At 36.7% G+C, this 19229-nt stretch overlaps 1 protein-coding gene across 3 annotated transcripts in view; it reads left to right on the top strand.

The window, feature by feature from the left end:
* UPF2 (UPF2 regulator of nonsense mediated mRNA decay) overlaps positions 1 to 19229 on the top strand; it is a 55588-nt gene that overhangs the window by 26691 nt on the left and 9668 nt on the right. For all 3 annotated transcript variants that reach the window (XM_032687959.1, XM_032687960.1, XM_032687961.1), the window contains exons 11-20: positions 650 to 766; positions 5017 to 5202; positions 5723 to 5926; positions 6559 to 6834; positions 8158 to 8341; positions 10069 to 10208; positions 11317 to 11421; positions 12320 to 12418; positions 13159 to 13326; positions 17852 to 17993. In XM_032687959.1, the coding sequence (XP_032543850.1) occupies positions 650 to 766; positions 5017 to 5202; positions 5723 to 5926; positions 6559 to 6834; positions 8158 to 8341; positions 10069 to 10208; positions 11317 to 11421; positions 12320 to 12418; positions 13159 to 13326; positions 17852 to 17993 (1621 nt within the window). The remainder of the gene's footprint in view (positions 1 to 649; positions 767 to 5016; positions 5203 to 5722; positions 5927 to 6558; positions 6835 to 8157; positions 8342 to 10068; positions 10209 to 11316; positions 11422 to 12319; positions 12419 to 13158; positions 13327 to 17851; positions 17994 to 19229) is intronic.

The following is a 19229-nucleotide window of genomic DNA, read 5'->3' as shown; positions in this document are numbered from 1 at the left end:
TTACCTATTGCTGATGTTTTCTGAATTTATTACATGTGGTGTTTTAAACCCTGATGTCTGTTGTTTCTTGTATGAGGAGACTTTTATGGCTGTTTATGGAAGTTACAATGTTTTCATTTCTCTAATGGTAGGAATATATTAAAATAAATTTCCACCTTTGGACATAAACTGCTAACAATTCTTTGTAAATATGGCAGACATTGCTGCTTATTAATCTGCTATAACTTGCAAAACTTTCATTATGTTGATTTCAATTAATGTTTTTTGCAGAAAAAAATGACAGTAAGGGGGAGGGATTGGAGGCAAAAAGCTTTTCAGTGATGCAGGGAGGGGCTTTTATGCCATTTTAGCAGGTGCTTTTATTTGTTGAGGAGCAAAACAAATCTTTGGAAAGCATTGATCTCTGGGCACATCATCTCACTTTGCTGATAAACATACAAACTTATCTTTGATGTCAAGTCCCAAATGAACAAAATGTTTTTTAAAAATACAAGGTGTGTGAAGACTCACAGCTTAAGATCACTTTCTGTGAATAGTTGCTCTTCAATCAAAGCTGAATTCTTAAGACATTGTAATCATCACAACTTCATGTTTTCTGCAGTTGAAAAAGATGTTTAACGAGCTGTGTTTTTATATCAATATATACCAGATGCTTCTGTCAGACTTCTCACATCACCATATTGAGATGGCATGTACCCTGCTGGAAACCTGTGGAAGATTCCTCTTTAGATCACCAGAGTCTCACTTAAGAACCAGTGTTCTTTTGGTAAGAGAAAACTTGTCATCTTATGGGGGAGGGTGTCAGGCACTGACTTAAAGCAATTACTCCTTTTTGAAAGTATCCTGGAGAACTCCAGTCGACCTATAAATCTGCTCATGACTTGAAAGAAAATGTAAAAAAAAGAATTGAATTTCTGAAGCAAAAAGCTATTGCTTTTGAACTACAGATAATTCAGAGATAGGGCAAAACCAGAGGATGAGGTTGAAAGAATGTAGTAGCTGTATGTGAACATTCCTGAGATACAATTTGAGAGGACAACCAGACATGATTTCAACTGGAGGTGAAGACAATTGTGGAGGAGGTGGTTTCTATGCCCTGTGCATAAAACCCCTGTCTGGGGTTTTAAATTTGAAGAAAAAGTTAATGAAGGCACAAGAGGAAGCAGTTTTTGAAATAGAGATTGGGAATTAAGGTAAGAGTAGAATTGGGATCTGTAAGTCTAGATAAGTACTGGCAAAGACATAAAAATTAAAAGAATTGGCTTTGGATCTTTTTTAATGGTACTGAGCCCTGAATAGTTCACTGGCTTGAGAGACAATAATAAAACTGTGTCCAAGGCAAGAGACTGAGTCAAACATGGTTGAAGAATTCCTTTAAAGATAGGTTCACTTTCTCTTGAACCTGCAGCCTCTCCTCTCAAGCTGTAGTTAATGGAGAAGCAGTTGCATACTTGGGTATATTGTACAATTTCTTTTTTCACAAAACACTGTTTCTTTCTGAACCTCTTCTGAATGTCATAACATCTGTTGGGGTGGTGTAGTCACAAGAGGAGAGAGATGGGCAAATTAACTGCAGGTTCTTGGCTCATGCTTTTTGTAGCAATGTACTTTGTATCTTGAAAGGTTTGAATCTCAATTTTCTAAAGGTTTGCCAGCTGACGTGTTTTATTGTTAAATATAGTCCTTTCCATAATTGAGTATTTTTCCCCTGAAAACACTATTCCATTATCTTTAAAAGACATTTTACTTGTTGCTGTCATCTTTTTGTAGTTAATAAAAATTTTAGAAGTCAGGAAAAGTTAAAAAACTGCTTTTTGTAACTCACTGCTTTTAGTCTTATGCACTACAAAAGTGCTGGTTGTTAGCTGGGTTGCTGGAATCTGCTGGATGAATGCTAAACATGACCTAGCTGTGAAGTGCAGGACAAAGCACAAACACTGTTTGAATAACTGAGGCTTAAAGCCTCACAAGGTTTCAGATAAGTAGTCTTTCTTATGCAGTGAGGAACCAGGAAAAGATGGAGGTGGCAAATAAGTTTGGAATATCTATTGATTGAGATGTAAAATAAGCTAAATAGATTTCTTTTCTGCAACCATCTCAGTAGCTACATCTTTTAACATTCCCTTAAACATAGAGATTAATTTTGACTTAAATAATCTTATGCAAATTGGATCATAGTCTTATGGTACCAGTTAGTGTGAACTGTAGAAAAGATTACTCCTGAAGCAAGCTAATTACAATCTTGTGGTAAAAATCTGAGCAAATGTAAAGCTGATCTTCTCAATGACTCTTATGGGTAGAATTAAGGCTGTTGATCCTCCAAATAATTATTGGTCTTAATCTTTACTGCTGACGATATATTATGTAATAAGATTCCAAACAGGCTGCATGTCCCCCATTAAAGACAATATTGCTTTGTCCTGGTGTGGAAGAAAGTCATAGTTAAGAATGGATTTTAAAAGTAATTAGGGGAAAATTAATTATTGAGAAGTAGAATGTTCTGTAAGAGTGTTGCAAACTTAGTGGCACTAAGTGACTTAGTCTAGAGAAACATTTAATGGTCATATCCTGGTTTTGTACAACTACTTCATGTTGTGCGAATTATTTACAGATTGTTTTATCAGGACAATGTTTATTTCTGTTAGTTGTTCTATTTGGCAAATCTTTCAGATTCAGTGTCCTTTATGTAACTTCAAATATTAACATAAAATTGACTTGGCCTTAGGATATTTGAATTGCATTATTTGAGTTGGAGCCTTGAAAGGAAGATCATCTTTATCTTGATCTATATTTCTGTAACATAATCATGTTAAAATGTCAAATTCTTGTGTTATGTTGTCATGGTCTTGTTGAAAGGATATTTGAAGTTTTGGTATTACAAGCCTCCTGATGCATTTTTAATCATTTAACTTAGACAATTGTCTTAACTTTTAGGGCAAGATCACTTGTGTTTATAAATACACAGAACTGAAGCTACATGGTGGCTTCTTTCTTGTGTAGATGGGGTTGGAACTGTGGGAGACGGTTTTTCTACAGGCAGAGCCTCTGACAAAGTAAATGCAGTTAATTTAGGCTGTCTTAATTCACTATAACAATAGTGTGCTTCCAGGAAACTAAAAATTTTGATTTTGAACTGTTGGAATAACAGGGATTGAGGTGGTGCATATTGTATCTTCTGGGAAGAAACATTTTTTTAATTACAACCTATTATTTGCAATAATAATGTATAACTTCTTGTAACAGGAAAATACACGAATTATGTAGGTTTAGGTTTTTTTAAATTTTATTTGCAAGCCATTCTACCATTTTCTGTAGTCTTTCACTTTGCCCCACTTAATTTTCCAGTTTATAGTAAAACATGCTAAGTGTCACTATGGCAGAAAATATGTGTTTTCTCCTGATCCATCTAGAAAAGGTGAAAATTTTTTCAAAGGTAACATTAACATGTAGGAGACTGCAAGGTTTTGGAACTTCCTGCTAGGAGTGGTTTTTCCCCACATACAACAGTTCATGTGCTCAGTTGTCAAGGGCTGTGCATCTGTTGAGCACCTGTAGGAAAACGTGCTGCTACTTGAGAGAAATTTCCCATTTGGAAAGGAACTGTCTCAGTTAAGGAATCAAAGGAGGGGCCATTTGTGTCATGGAAAAAGTAAAAATGAAATGCCTTAGGCTTGTTGTCAGATCAAGACCTTCCTGGTGAGAGATGACTAAAATCGAGGAGGAAAATTGCATTATTAGTTGGGTTACTAAGCTACACAAAACTGCTCTTCCTCACTGAATTAGCAGCTGAAACTCAGGGTTAAGGAGCTGTTTGTGTGCATTGACATCTCAGTGGAACTGAACCACTGCCTTGGAAAAGAAATTTGAAATGACTCGAGTTTAGTGGGAAGTCCAGCAACATTAAAAATTGTGCTTCTCCACCAATAATCCAAGCAGGTTTAAACTCTTGTGGTTGGTTTACTGGACTGCATGAATGTATCTTCTGATATTTGTGTGAGGGGATAAAACAGCACGTACATGTTCATTTTGTTTTATCTATTTGAAGCTGTAAATGACTCTGTAGCCAAAGTAAATAATGAAGTCTGACTAATACAATTTCTTTTCCTGGTGAACCACCATAGGTTAATTTAGAATATATGGGCTATTATGATATACATAAATATTTAATGCAACTTATGTATATACACATATATATGTGTAATTCTGTGTATATATGTATATGCAAATAAATGGACAGATGCATATAAAAAGTATTTCATTATGGAATTAAGCTCACCCTCATCTTTACCTGTAAAAATCAGCAGCTTAGAACTGCTGCTTTAGTACAGTATTTTTAGGTAAAAGAAATTTTTAAAATCCACAAAGTAAACCATAACATACATATCCAAAATGAAATATGGAGAAAAGATTTTATTTAGTAAGGAAAATTAGGACAATCCTGACAATTAAGCACAGTAATTAGTGTTACTTGACTGATTTTTCCTGAAATATGACTTTATGGTAGGTACTGCTTTTCTTGCAGTGGATTCTGCTTGGGTAAACAGCAACAATGGAGCATGGAGTAAAGAAAATGCCATTGCCTAAACCTTTGGGAATTCATGTGAAACCATCAAAATAGACTCACTGGAATTGCACTGATGTAAAAAACAGATTGTCAGTCTTAGGAAGATTCACTGTGCTTGTGAAGACATCAGTATTTCAGCTACTTTAGTTAAATAAAATAGCTGCTGATAATCTAAACTTTTGGATTTTGAGGTGAACTTTAAATACTTGTCTGAAACCTTTTTTACCCCAGGTGAACCAGTATAAAAACAGGGATTGTAAAGAAAAATGACAGCGGAAAGAGCAACACAGAACAATATCTATGCTTTGTTCTTTCTTCTCTCTACCCAAGCTTTTAACTTACTTTTCTGCAACCTTTCATGTTTCCTTCATCCCAAATGTAGCTGTAAAAGCCTTTGGCTCGAAAATGTGGTGTGTCAGCATCTTTAACTGATCATTTGCATTTATTTCCAGGAACAAATGATGAGGAAAAAACAAGCAATGCATCTTGATGCACGCTATGTCACAATGGTAGAAAATGCCTATTACTACTGTAATCCCCCTCCAGCTGAAAAAACTGTGAAGAAAAAGCGTCCCCCTTTGCAGGAATATATCCGTAAGCTTCTTTACAAGGATCTCTCCAAGGTCACCACAGAGAAGGTAAATCCTTTCAGAATCTTTAACAGAGTTTTTACTGACAGTGATGCAGCAGCAACTTTGAAAGGGTTTGGGGAGGGTTATAGTTTCTTCAGTTGCAAGGAGTAATTTTTGTATCCCCGATTAAGATGGTTTCATTTGTTTTATTGTCGTGCATGGAAGCTCCAGCTGGGGACCTACATCCTCTGGAGCATTAAGTGACGAACAAAGAGAGTGAGATGAAAATCTTTGTGTTGGGAGAGTAAGAGAAAAAAGGCTTCAGTTAAATACAGCCTGTAAGAGCAAGGAGACCATGGGACAGACTCTGACAGTTGATTAGTAGCTCGAGGAGAGCAGTTGGGTTACATGCATAAAGCCTTCCATAGCAACTGCAGATCTGAAGGATGCTTGGAAAAGGAGAATGAGGTTGTTTGCAGGTGCTTAGAGGGATTTCATCCCAACCAGGAGAGATGGGGGGTGACAGAGGGAGCACCTTGATATTTTACCTGCTAAAATGTGAAGCTTGTCTTAAAATTTGGTTTAGGTCCTGAGGCAGATGCGCAAGCTCCCTTGGCAGGATGCAGAAGTAAAAGACTATGTTATATGCTGTATGATCAACATCTGGAATGTGAAATATAATAGTATTCACTGTGTAGCCAACCTCTTAGCAGGGTTGGTCCTTTACCAGGAAGATGTCGGAATTCATGTTGTGGATGGAGTGCTGGAGGATATTCGACTAGGAATGGAGGTAAACAACCAAGATCCCTGCTAAGCTGTACTCATTTACTTATCTTGAAAGGAAAACTAAAATAATCTTGCTTAAAGAAAGGAGTCCTTGGATTCTGGGGTTTTTTTCTGATGACTTTTCTGCCTCCGTTGTTTGCTTTGTAAAAGTTCATTTAAATTAATACCCCTCTCAAAACAAAAAAAACAAACAACAAAACCAAACTAACAAGATCAATAGGACAGTTGTTTTGCCCCCCTTGTCATAATGAGAACATACAATTTATTCTTTCACAGTGCAGACAGACTCATGCAACTTCAAGTAATTTTGGAAACTACTCCATATTTTAATAGATGTTAAAATTACAAGAATTCTCTGGGTGATGAAAAATTATCATAGATTTAAGAGGGAGTATGGGCTAAATGTATTTGATCTTTATAATAAATACTAGTTGACCAGCTTTCATAACTACTTTTTAATGTTTACTTTTATGTAATGCATGCAGTCATAAATAATCATCTTTTATTATAAAGAAATCCTATCAATTTTTCTATACCCCTTTTTTCGTTGTAAAAGGTTTGTTGGGTGTGGGGTTTTTTCGTGTTCTACTGTGTCTGCAAGATACAGTGAATTTTTCCTGTCCTTTTTTGATAAAGGTTAACCAACCAAAGTTTAACCAGCGGCGGATCAGCAGTGCCAAGTTCTTGGGGGAGCTCTACAATTACCGGATGGTGGAGTCTGCCGTGATATTTAGAACTCTGTATTCTTTCACCTCCTTTGGGGTGAACCCTGATGGCAGCCCCAGTCCACTGGACCCTCCAGAGCATCTCTTCAGAATCAGACTGGTCTGTACCATCCTCGATACCTGTGGGCAGTACTTTGACAGAGGATCCAGCAAACGGAAACTCGATTGCTTCCTTGTGTACTTCCAGGTATTCTAAATTTTATGTAGTTCTGTGGAATTCTTTAGCAAGCTAATATAAGTCAGTGTGGTGCATATTTTTCTGATTGTTCTCTAGCACTGCAATGTTTAGAATCCTGTCTGTCTGATGGCAGTTTTATTTCCAAGTGATGTGTATGTTGAGTTACATTATACCAAAATGATCAGGAGGCTCTCAGTGCTCACACTGTGGGTTTGCTCAGCTTGGTGAAGAGAAGGTTATTTAGGTTGCTGTCCTCATCTGATAGTTTTTGTAGGGAAAGAGGGCTCCAATACTTCTCAGGCTGCATAGTGAAAGGGTCAGAGGTAATGGGCACAAGGTGCAGCAAGGAAAGTTCTGACTCAGTAGATGTCATGAAGTGGGGAGAAGGTTTCATAACAGGCGTGTTTAAACACTGGAAGGGGTTCCTCAGAAGATGGGGAATTTCAGCCTATGGAATTCATGCTAAAACTCTTTGCATAGAATTTCTTTTTCTTTCTGCTTTTTCCTTCTAAATTATACTAAAACAAGGGTATCAAAAATCAAGGTGATAATGGCTTATATCAGACCTTCAGGATGTGTTTCCTTTACTGTATACGAGATGTAAGATTTTGTTTTCATGTATAGTCTAGTCCTATTTTTAAATACAAATTAAACTTTTCAGGGAAGAAGGTATTTTTATTACATCTTATAATTTCAGCAAGCCTTCCTTTTGACCATGTCACCTTTTAAGTAAAGTTTCTGTTCCACATACTTCGTTTTCAGATGCAGTTTTTGCAGCACTTCTGCTCTCAGGTTGTACTATTAAGTGCACTTAAGATCAGTACTTATTTTTTACAGTACATCTGTAAGAGGTATCTGCAAACTTTTTATAAAGCAAACTGGATAAGGGACTTGAAGCTGACTGCAGTCTTAAGACTTTTTGTGATGTTTTTCCCCAAAATATGCCTCTGAGGAATTCGCTTTCTTGAAAATACATGGGGGGAGGAATTGAAAGCAGGCTGGTTGTTATGTGCTGATCTCTTGTAGCAAATCTACACTGAGCAGGGACTTTATTTTCAATGCTTTTTTTGCTAAGTCTTCTTATTTCTAATAGTACTTATGATAGCAGAAGCGTATTCTTAATGTTTGTGATATCCAATGTTATCAATGTTCAGTGATATCAAAATATCTAACAGTTGTGTATAAAAAGAAAGTAGTGATGTGAAATTTTTTGCATTTTCTGCGCTGTAGACAGGGCTTGGCATTACAAACTTCAACGTTTTAACCTTCAAAGGTTAAATAGTTTAGAAATGTCAGTGTGCATATAACTTATTGGAATATTTTGTCTTCTAGCGGTATGTGTGGTGGAAAAAAAGTCTGGATGTTTGGACAAAAGACCACCCTTTCCCTATAGACATAGACTACATGATCAGTGATACACTGGAACTGCTGAGACCAAAGATAAAGCTCTGCAATTCTCTGGAAGAAGCTGTGAGACAGGTGCAAGACTTGGAACGAGAGTTCTTAATAAAACTAGGTAAGGAAATGTGCCATGGATATTAGGTATTTTTGACAATTCCTGTAGTTCTTCAAATTGTCTCTTGTATGATGGTAATAGGTAACTATTGTTATTGTTTTATTCTCATGATAGAAATATTTCTGTAACTTCTTTGTGTGTTTCTAATCACTACAGAAATCATACAGAATCTCCATAGCTAAAGTAATTAAGTGTTTTAAAAAAATTCAGTGTGAGTACTATTAATATAGTAGTATTTGGAGAGCAGAAGTGTGTGTGTGTGTGTATATGTTAAGTTAATGGAATCACATGGTGCAAGTGATGAGGAAGAAAATTTATGAATTTAATCAGAAAAATGTAGGAAGTACATTCTTAATTTCAGCCCACTTGGAAAAATATTGGTTAGTATCTAAAACTGTTATCATATTAACCTTTAACCTTTTGTATATATCAGTTCTTACTGCATATTGGATACTACCGTGCTCATTGCTTGTTAATTGGAGTTGTTTTCTAATATCTCATTTTTATTTGAAAAGAGGCTTGTTCATGAAAAGCTTTTATATGTAAATTTTACACTTTGGGTTTTAATTAGAGCCTTAATAGCACTTCATCTGCTTGGACAAGTTCAATTTTTAAGAATAATCCTTTAATTCATTGGGAAAAGTACCCACAATACCATGTGAAATGTTGCAACTTCTGGTTTAGGATTAATTTATTTTTTTAATATGCTGTCCATTTAATTGACATTGTATGGTAGAAGTTTGTTCTTTTTTTTACATTGGATGACTTAAATTTTGCAAAAGTGGTTCTCTAAAAACAGATTTTTTTTTTCTGAATCAGAATCATGATCAATTCTTAACTATTTTCTCAGAAAACATTCTGATTGAAATCCTGTATGTGAGACTAAATTGGGCAATGAAACACTGAAAAGAAGCTAAAACTTATTTTTCACTCCTGTGGAAATGGTATAGATAAGGGATGAATAAACATCATCAATGACACTAAAGGATACCTTACCTTCCCTAAACATGTTTCTCTCAGTATATTTGATACCTTACACACAGAATAAACTATCTTGAGGAACAGAGGTGGCAAGCAGGTCAGCAAGGTAAACTGCAAGATGAACTAAAACCACAGTGTAAGAATTGTCAGTCCTGTGTGCAAGGAGGATGAGCTCACTAGAGAGCACTTCTGGAAGAGACTCTGCTTTCCCAAGGACTTCATACAGGCACCTACATCCTCAGAGGTTCAAGTGCAGGCTCAGAGCATGAGAAAAGAGTCATAAAGGTTTATTGTAGGCTGAGAAAACTGTTGTTTCAAAACCATTAATTGACAGGAGTGGGAAGTACTTGCAGCTAAGGCTGCAGGGGCTTGATGTCTTCTGGGTTCTGCTGCTTTAGTGATGCATCTGTAGTTTAGTGCTCATGTTTCAGTGCATGTTTCAGAAAGGTTCACATTTAGTTTGAGGATGTTTTGAGGAGTTTGCACAGTGCAGCTTCTTGAGTACTGTTTTCTGGGAGATTTTAAACTAAACCTTCTCTGTAATGTTTTCCTCCTTTCCTGGCAGGGAGGTTATTACCCAGTATGAGTAAGGTAACTATCTAGAAAATGTTTCATTCAGAAGTAGAATATTATGACTCATGGGGGGTTTTAGTGTTCAGTAACAATGGGCTTTTGAAGTGATTTTCCACGTATAACTTGAATGGTTATATGTGTTCTAATGTTCTAAGTCTTTGTCCAAATTTCAGGAATTGTGAATGACAAAGATTCCAAAGAATCCATTACAGAAGGAGAGAATCTGGAAGAGGATGAAGAGGAGGAGGAAGGTGGAGCAGAGACAGAGGAACAGTCTGGAAATGAAAGTGAAGTAAATGAGCCAGAAGAAGAGGTGAACTTAATCATTTACCTTACTTCATGTAAAAAAGCATGAGTAATCATGATTTTCATTGCTTGTTACTTTCTGAAGCCCTTCTAAGTCACAGAACTAGTGGGTGAAACGTGGGCATGCACAGCCCAGTCAGTACTTGAGGATATTGCCATCCCAGTTTTGGGTATGTGGAAAACTGAATACAGAGTTTCTGAGGCTTATTCCAAAGAATTTACAGCAGAAACTTGAACCTGACAACTTTTTTCAGGGTATGTGCTGCCTCTCAACAAAAAGATGCCTTCAGTTTTTTGGCATGAAAAAAACCCCATTTTAAGATTATTTTCTTTATCTGTTGTAGAGGCAAATGTATTGACTAGATGTCAGAGCAGACAGGTAGGAAAAATAACAGCTGTTCAGAGTATGCCTGTGTAATATGAATAAATAAAAGATTTATGGAGCATAGAAGCCTTCCTTGTTTACTGTGCTAATAATATTTTGAATCAAAAGTGGTGGAGCCAATAAAAAAAAGACAAGTACATAGAAATGCTAACTTGTCACTATGACACAGCAAAGTTGACGTGATAATGGTGGTGTTATGAGAAAATGATTTCATCAAGGAAATAGGAAACAGGTTTTTTCCATATGCTTGGGTTGGTTAGTTTGCTAATAAGCCTTTTTCAGTCTGTGTCTCTCAGTGTTAAAGATCCTGAATTTTGGCTGGGTTTGTGCCTTTACCCACGAATTAGTACCATTAGAATCACAAACAGTTGTGGGGTGGGGAGGGGACCTCTGGGGATCTTTGTGTTTCCCTTCTTTGAACTTGATGAGTTCTTCCCAACCCATTCCTCCAGCTTGTGGAGTTCCCTCTGAGTGGCAGCACAACCATCTGTTGGGTGTATTGGCCTCTGCTCCTAGATTTCTGCTGGACATTTTTGAAACTATCAGATAAAGCCCTGTGAGTTCAGTCTGAACATTAAATAAAAAACATAAACAGATTTACTAGAAGTGAACTGAACAGGTTCAGATGGAGGGAGGGGAGGACAGGTGTGGAAAATGTGTGAGAGGAACCCAGGAGCAGGTGGTCCTTTTTTTTTCCAAATGGTCAGCAGTTATTAATTGAATATTTCAGGAGGGCTCTGACAATGAGGAAGAAGAAGGTGAGGAAGAAGAGGAAGAAAATACAGATTATCTTACAGACTCCAATAAGGAAAATGAAACGGATGAGGAGAATACCGTATGTATTGCAGCTGGAGAGAAGGGAACTGACCTTTGCATCTTGGGTTTTCTGTACTGAGTGGTTTTTGCCAGTGCTGCTCATAACATATCTGGGAAAACACAGGCAGAACACTCCCTGTTATTCTTTCAGATACATATTAGAGCTTATTTTCATGTTTGCAAACTTTGGTTATTTCTTTCTGAAAATATTTATGCTGTCAACTTTACTACAACATGTTTTCACAGGACTGTGCACTCTCACAGGTAGCTAGACTGGAAAATGTTGTGTAAGTGATGGTTTTGCAATGCCAGCAGTGGTAGCAAACTGATAGGATGCAACAAGGTGAACTAGTTACACTCCACTAGATCTCAAAACAGAACAGGAGACAAGCCAGGAAGTGCAAAATTCCTAAAATATGAATTTGGGATTGGCAGATTATAACATGTGCATCTGGTTGAGCCTGGATTGCAGTTACATAGTAAGAAAATAATGAACATTAGAGAACGACGTGTTGGGATACTGACTTCAAACATTTCTTTTGTCATGTTGTCCTCTCCAAATACTTGAAGGGTAGTTTGTCTTGAAAATACCATCTAACTGTATGGACTTAATGGAAAAATGAGTTAAATAGGTGTGTTAAGGATAGAGACTTTTCTTTGTATTGTTGCCACATCTTGAGTGTGTCCACACTCATCTGCACACTTACACACGAGTGTGTCAGAATATTGAGTGGCCAATAAATCAGGAAACACGTCTTTCAAGAAAATAATCAAGGCTAAAAACTTCTTTCTTGAACAATTTGGGGGTTTAAACTTTTTATGTATGATATAGAAGCAATATTTTCCCACTTATTTCTAGACTGAATATTCATATTTCTGAAACTAATGTAATGGAAGGTTTTTTCCCATTGCAATAGGAAGTAATGATTAAAGGAGGAGGACTGAAGCATGTCCCTTGTGCAGAGGATGAGGACTTCATTCAGGCATTGGATAAAATGATGCTGGAAAACCTTCAGGTATAATAGTTACTTTCTTAATTTAATGTATAATTAACTGAAGTTGATTTTTCTTTAAAGTAAATAAGTGATTAGTGCTTAGCTTACCATACTAAAGAACATGGATGGGTTTTTTTGCTGTTATTTCCTCTTCTCTGCAGTTGGCATGTTTGGATAAGTGGCTTTTAGTAAAATAGCTGTTAATTGTATTGTTTGCCCAGTGAATATACAACATGCTGACATATATTTTACTGAATCAATAATAACTGCAGCAGATACTGTGCAACTTCTGACTTTATCCTAGGTTTTAATACATTTAATATGTTTAAAATGCAAATGCATTTAAATTTACCTAGCCTTTTAATCCTTTTTTTTTTTTTTAGACACATCTGGTAAATATTTAAGTACTGAGTATACCAAGCTATGTATAATGAATATATTAATAAGATGTACCAAAAAAATCTTGAATGTAGAATGTCCATTCTTAAGTGTATCTCATCAGGTCTCTAGATTTCTTTCCATAAGTGACTGTTATCCAAAATTCCTTTATAATTTTAAGTATTCTGTGCCTGTAACTTTTTTTTTTTCACGAGCAAGGAAAACCAAAGGGAAATGTAATAAAGCCTAATAAATTTATTTATATGTTACTTGGTTCTCCTGGAAGGTTAAACCTTTTCTCAGTCATGACAACCTGAATGTTCCATCCCCACTGACAGTGTCAGCATCTCAGCATTTACAGAATTTACAATTTCCTTTGACAGCAACGGAGTGGGGAGTCTGTTAAAGTCCATCAGCTGGATGTTGCTATTCCTCTCCATCTCAAAAGTCAGCTCAAGAAGGGTCCCCCACTTGGAGGGGGGGAAGGAGAGTCAGAGTCTGGAGACACGATGCCATTTGTCATGTTAACACGGAAAGGCAACAAACAGCAGGTAGGAGTTTACATAAGGTATAGATACTTTAAATAAATAAATATAATCCTTTCACTTTCTTCAAAGTCACACTCTTTAACTTTTGAAGTCACAGGATATTTTATTTCTTCATCCTTTTCTCAGAATAGGATACACACAGCTTAATTTTGATAACTAGAAAATACCATATGTAGTTTGTTGGAATTCTTGGTTGTTGGTAGAAATGATGTAGAAAAATTCCATGGTCAGATTATACCATTACTAATTACACTTGGTGATTACACCAGTAGGAGATTGTTATGTCTTACCTGTATTTTAGATATAGTTGTGGAAGATGAAGGGCTGTGGTTGGTGGACTGCCAGTGAACACTGAAAGGAGTAGGAAAAAAAAAAAAAGGAATATTCCAGAATCTTCAAGATTTTACAGGTTTTTCTGAAAACACGTTCAGGTTCAAATCAAGATATATAACATTTTCTAAATTCCATTTCCTAAGTAACTGCCACTTGGCTGAATTTGTTCAATTTGCAAAAAAAAAAAAGTTATTGTCTCTGAAGACATTTTTAGGGGACTATTTCAGAATGCACTGAGCGAGTCTCTTGGAGGAACTTAATTGGAAATGGTGTTGATAAAGCAAACTCTTCATGCAGCCAGTCTGTGTGTTTGTGTTGGCCCTTTTCTCCAGTATATGTTTGAATTTTCCTAGCTCAGCAAATGCATCATATACAAATCAGTACCTCACATATTGCACATGCATTTCTTGCCATGGTTTAGGTCTTTTAAAGAAACCTTTTCATTTTGGTTGTATAATTCAGTGATGGAAGTGAATGACTGTGAGTTTATATGGAAAGCAAAAGCAAGGCATTGTTTCATTCGAAGCATCTGGGCCTTTTAAGTGTTTAGATCAATGTCATTACTTGGCTTTTACTTTTGTTCCCTGAACTATGACAGTAGTTTGACAGTTGAGGTGTATAAACCTGAACCTGTCTTTCTCTCCCCTCATATGAAAGACACTTAAATCCACGTAGAAAGTGGTTGTTCTGTTTTCCTGGAACTTGAATGTTGTCTGCAAAGTTCTACAGAAGTTTTCAGTGGGGAATTTTTAACTGTTGTCATTGGTCTGAGAAGGGATTTAAGAGAACTCCTTTTGTGAAAAATGGGTGTTTTAAATATTTTCAGGATAATTTACTAGGAGTATCTGTAGTTACAAAGAATTTTGGGATCTTCAGATTCCGTGTGAGGGGAAAATATTGCTGGTATGTGGCTTAAAAAGAAAACAGAACTTGTTCAGGATTTTTCCCTGCTCCTCCCCCAATATTTGGTTTGGGGAGTAGGTTCTTCCTGCCAAAAGTCGTCTCAACGTTTCTAGAAATGTAGAAAACAGTTGCTTTATAGACTCCTTCAGCTCCTGAGTTAATGAAAGGCTTCTTTGTCCATGCTTCTGTATTCAGAAAAAAATGTGTCTTAGTAGTCAGTTTTAATAGAAAAATAAGCAGGAAAGAAGAGGTGGAGTTGAAAAGAAAATAATTATTCTGTCTTACGGTACTTTATTTGAAATCTGCGTGAGCAGAATGAGTGCAGAGTTTTGAAGTGATGGATGCACAGGTCACTGGTAAGGTGTAGCTGTAAACTTCCAGCTTTTTAAAAACAATCAAAAGAAGTTTGCAGCAACCTGGGGGGCTGTGAATAACTTCATCTGCAGAGTCACTGGAGTGACAAACATCACCTCCCTACACAGCAGCCTAATTTCTCCTCTGTTAGCAGTGGCTTTGGTCTCTGTATTCTTTCTTAGTGGTACTGCTGAAACGAGAAATCTTCACTGTTAGAAAGCACCTTCTGATGGAAATTGTTTATGCTGTGCTTCCTTCCAGAGGTTAATATTTGGTAGTTGAGGTCCAGTTGCCAAATACTTGGTTCACATATCAGTGTCCAGCCAGATCTTAGTGCAGCATCAACAGCTGGTTTCTTGAAGCAACACAAAAAAAACTGAGTGGTATTTACCAGCTGCAAACAACCTGAATTAATGGTCATTGCAGGCTGATGGTGACAAGGACACCATATTTTATCCTCAAAACTTACAAAACTACTAGCAATAGAACCTGAAACCTAACATGGTTATTTGAAATTAGATGATAGCACTGTGAATTATTCATAAGCCATGAGAGAGCAAGGGGAAATACTGTTGTCATAAAGGATTAGAGCTGAGTTCTCTCTAATACCATTTGATTCTTTGTGAAACCATCCAAAAAGTTTTATGCCAGGTAAGTGTAAACTGAAGTGAGGTTTAGACTGTAAAAAGAAAGTCACCAAGTGTCAAGAACTTTGGTTAATACCGAAGACAAAAGATTTTCTTTTGTTTGACAGATCTTTAGCAAGGCTCCATGAAAGAATGATCATATTCATGGAATGGTCAAGTGTGTCCTTGAACGTGAAATTCTTTATCTCATTTATATCTTTATCTCCTCATGTTTTTTTAAAATCTGTAATAATCTAGTCTTCTGAATAATCATTTTTGATCTTCCTTCAGTTTGCCATCTTCAGTGGAATCCTCTGTCCTGCCCCCACCTCACAGGTTCTATAAGAGGTTTTTGATGCCCCTCTTCACTGTGTGCAAATGGGAAGCATTTCAGTTGCTCAGTAATCATCACATCCTGTAGTAATTGTCATCAGTGACTTGATTTCAGGTGGCAGCTGATTGCCTTGAGATAGTGAGTCACTGATGTTTTGATAATTACCAGGCTGTTGTTTTTCTGTATCTGTTTCTCTCATTTACAGTTCAGTTTTATTTTTTTCTGCTTTAAGCATCTTGTCTGAAAACACCAATCCTATTAAGCTGATAAATCCATGGAACAGCAAAAATATAAAGGACATATTAAAATGGATGAGGAGCTTAATGGTGAAGCCAAGGAATGATTTCTATCATGAAATGCTGCTAATGGATTAGTTATTTGTGTAGTTCACGTAAAGCTCATTTGCTGATATTTGGGAACAGCCTGCTCAGCAATAAGTAACTAAAGCTTCCTTTGCTCTTGGAATTTCAGCTTTCTTTTTTATTCCTCCCCGCACACCTTAATAACAAGCTTGTACTTATATTCAACATAATATGCTATTACTCACAAAAAATATTGAACCTGGTTTTTCTCTTCTAAATACATCATCTAGTTGGTAGGATTTAGGGAGTCACTGTACCCAGGTTTTTCTCAGGTCTTTGGAAGAGTTAGTCTTTACTGTTTCAAACACAGTTTATTTTCAAATGCTGCATCTGAGTACTTGGAGTCTTCTCACACTCATCACTTGCTTTCTGGTAGTTGGGCACTGCTATCTGAGATACCTTGAGATTGCTTAGTAATTATTGCATTAAGTACTAACCACAGGCACTGAGGATTTTGGGTTTACTCTAAACCTTCTCAACAGAGGTTTTGCTGATGTATCTTTCCGTCTGCAGCTTTTGACAGTGTAATGGAAAAGAACACTCAGGAATTTGCTTCTATTTCTGTGGAAATAGATCTCCCATGATGAGAACAAGCAGCAGGATTCAGAGCAGTTCATGAAATATTGAGAATGATTATCTTTAAATGCATTTCCCTTCTTAAAGCACAGAAATATTTATTTCTAATGGACATGCAGTTGAAGGAGGGAGTAAAATTATTATAAATATGTTCTCAAACTTTAGCATTAAGGGTTTTCTGAGAGTTGTTGTTTCAGTTGCAGATAAGATTAATAATCACTTCTCTGTTTGGGAACAATTGTAAAAAAGAAATAAAATCTGTGGAAATAACTTGGATTTTCTGAGTTTGGGGGAAAAGAAAACACCTTCCTTATACCTCTCTGAAAATCTCATCTGAATTTCCAGAGAGAGGGTCCTTCTGTAGGAGTGTCAGGGTTACCTGATGTACCTTAGGGCAAATCAGATAAGGTGTTGAATGTATAGTGTGGATGAGGAAGAAAAGATTAAATTTGACACCACAGCTGTCTCCAGACTAATAAGAAGCACTGAGGAGCCAGAATTATCCATAAAAAGAAAAGTACTGGCCAAGGAATATCAGCAGATACCTGAAATGCTTGGAATATTTCATCACAAGGGATAGTAGCAGGAATTCTGCTTGGGGGACTTCATCTCCTGGGAGGGAAGAGACCTGGGGAGGGAGATGCATCTCTGTGAGCCAGCTTAAGGTGCTTTCATCTCAAGACCGGTGTAATTCTCTCTTGGGCACATTGGCTGGTGTGAAGATAAGAATTAAAACATGTGGCTGTGCTGGGGAAAGGCAGTCAGCTTTGCTCCCGTGGATACTCTGTCCAATAGCTTTTGGCCTCAGCCTTTTTTGTATGTTTTCTGTGTCTTTGGGAGGTCTGAATGTCTTCCATTTTCTCCTGCTGCTTTATGTGAAGCAGAGCTTCAAACCAAACCAGCAAACAACACACTTTGCAGGAGAAGCTGCTGTAGAAAGTATCACAGTAACTACAGTAACTGCAATCTCTCTGTATTTTGGATGGTTTTGTGGTGTGTTTTTCCCTGATGTGTATTTAAAAGCTTGTTTTCATTTGCAGTTTAAGATCCTAAATGTACCGATGTCTTCCCAACTCGCGGCAAACCACTGGAACCAGCAGCAGGCGGAACAGGAGGAGAGGATGAGGATGAAAAAGCTCACTTTGGATATCAATGAACGGCAGGAACAAGAGGACTACCAGGGTAAGAAAATCAGCAAGGATTTGATTTTCCTTTGCAGGGTAACTGTCATGGATCTGCAGAAAATGTCATGTATGATGATTAGCAGCTGAAGTTCTGAATACTGATCTGCAGTACTTGGGGAAACCTGTATTTTGGTTTCAGTCACTCCTTGTTTACTCCCTGGTCTTTGTAGCTGAAGAAGTTTTTATAGCTCTTCCATGAAAGGGAGTCTTCAAGTGGGCCTCAAATTTCAGAATTTCCATTTATTTTTGGGAAAGGGCAAGAACTGAGATTGTTTCTTTAAAAATAAGATAACACAAAATTAATCTGATGTTTGCTGCAAGACAGTTGAGTTGAATACAAGATGAATGAATTCTTTGCAACTTAAACTCTATTTTAAGCTATTAATAGGTATTTTAGATAGTAATAGTATTTAGACTCTTTAATTTGCAAATAGTGAGGTGACCTTCACTTGAGAAATACAAACTGTCACCTCAGCTTCATATTGTAAAAGTTCTAATAGTCCTCAAATCTGGAGCATCAGAATATATTAACAAAATGAAAGTTTCATACAAATGACATGATCTAATTTGTTTTTTGAAGATATGCAAGTCAGGCATTTTGGAACTTGGACAGACTGAAGCAAACAGTTAATACAGCAGATCATGCAGTCCCTAAACCAGTGCATTTGATGTGCTGGGTGGTTTGTTTTGAGTTGTTGTTATTTCAGATTCAACTTCCTTTGATCTGCTCAGATAGTAACCAAAGCAAGACCAGTAGAACTGGTGATATTCAGCTCTTATGTTCACACTTCCATTGAACATCTCCAGAATTCTTGCTCTGTTTTTTTTTTTTTTTGTGAAGAATGTTGCAGTCTGGTGGCAATCACAGTATAAGTAGTTAATTAGGAGGAAATCTCATTTAAGGTATTTAGTGAAAGGTCGTTGTTCATCAAGAAATGGGAAATAACTAAATTAAAGCAGATCTGATTGTACAAACACTATGGAATCCAGCACTACTTGCAGAACTTTGATAGTACCAGAACTAAACTTGTAATTGTAAAAGGGAGTATGTTCCAGAGTGTCTACAGAGCTCTGAAATGGTAACACAATATATTCTTAGTGTTAAACATGGTAATTAGCTTAAAACTGCTTTTCTGAGACAAGCTGCTCCTATAAAGCCCACTTATGAAAATGGAAGAGAAAGAGTAGACTCCAGAATTATACATTTTAGTGCTTTTCTTGGACTTTGTGGGTT

The sequence above is a fragment of the Chiroxiphia lanceolata genome, chromosome 5, assembly GCF_009829145.1.
Source record: "Chiroxiphia lanceolata isolate bChiLan1 chromosome 5, bChiLan1.pri, whole genome shotgun sequence".
Lineage (NCBI taxonomy): Eukaryota > Metazoa > Chordata > Aves > Passeriformes > Pipridae > Chiroxiphia > Chiroxiphia lanceolata.
This window is presented reverse-complemented; position numbering and strand designations above follow the sequence as displayed.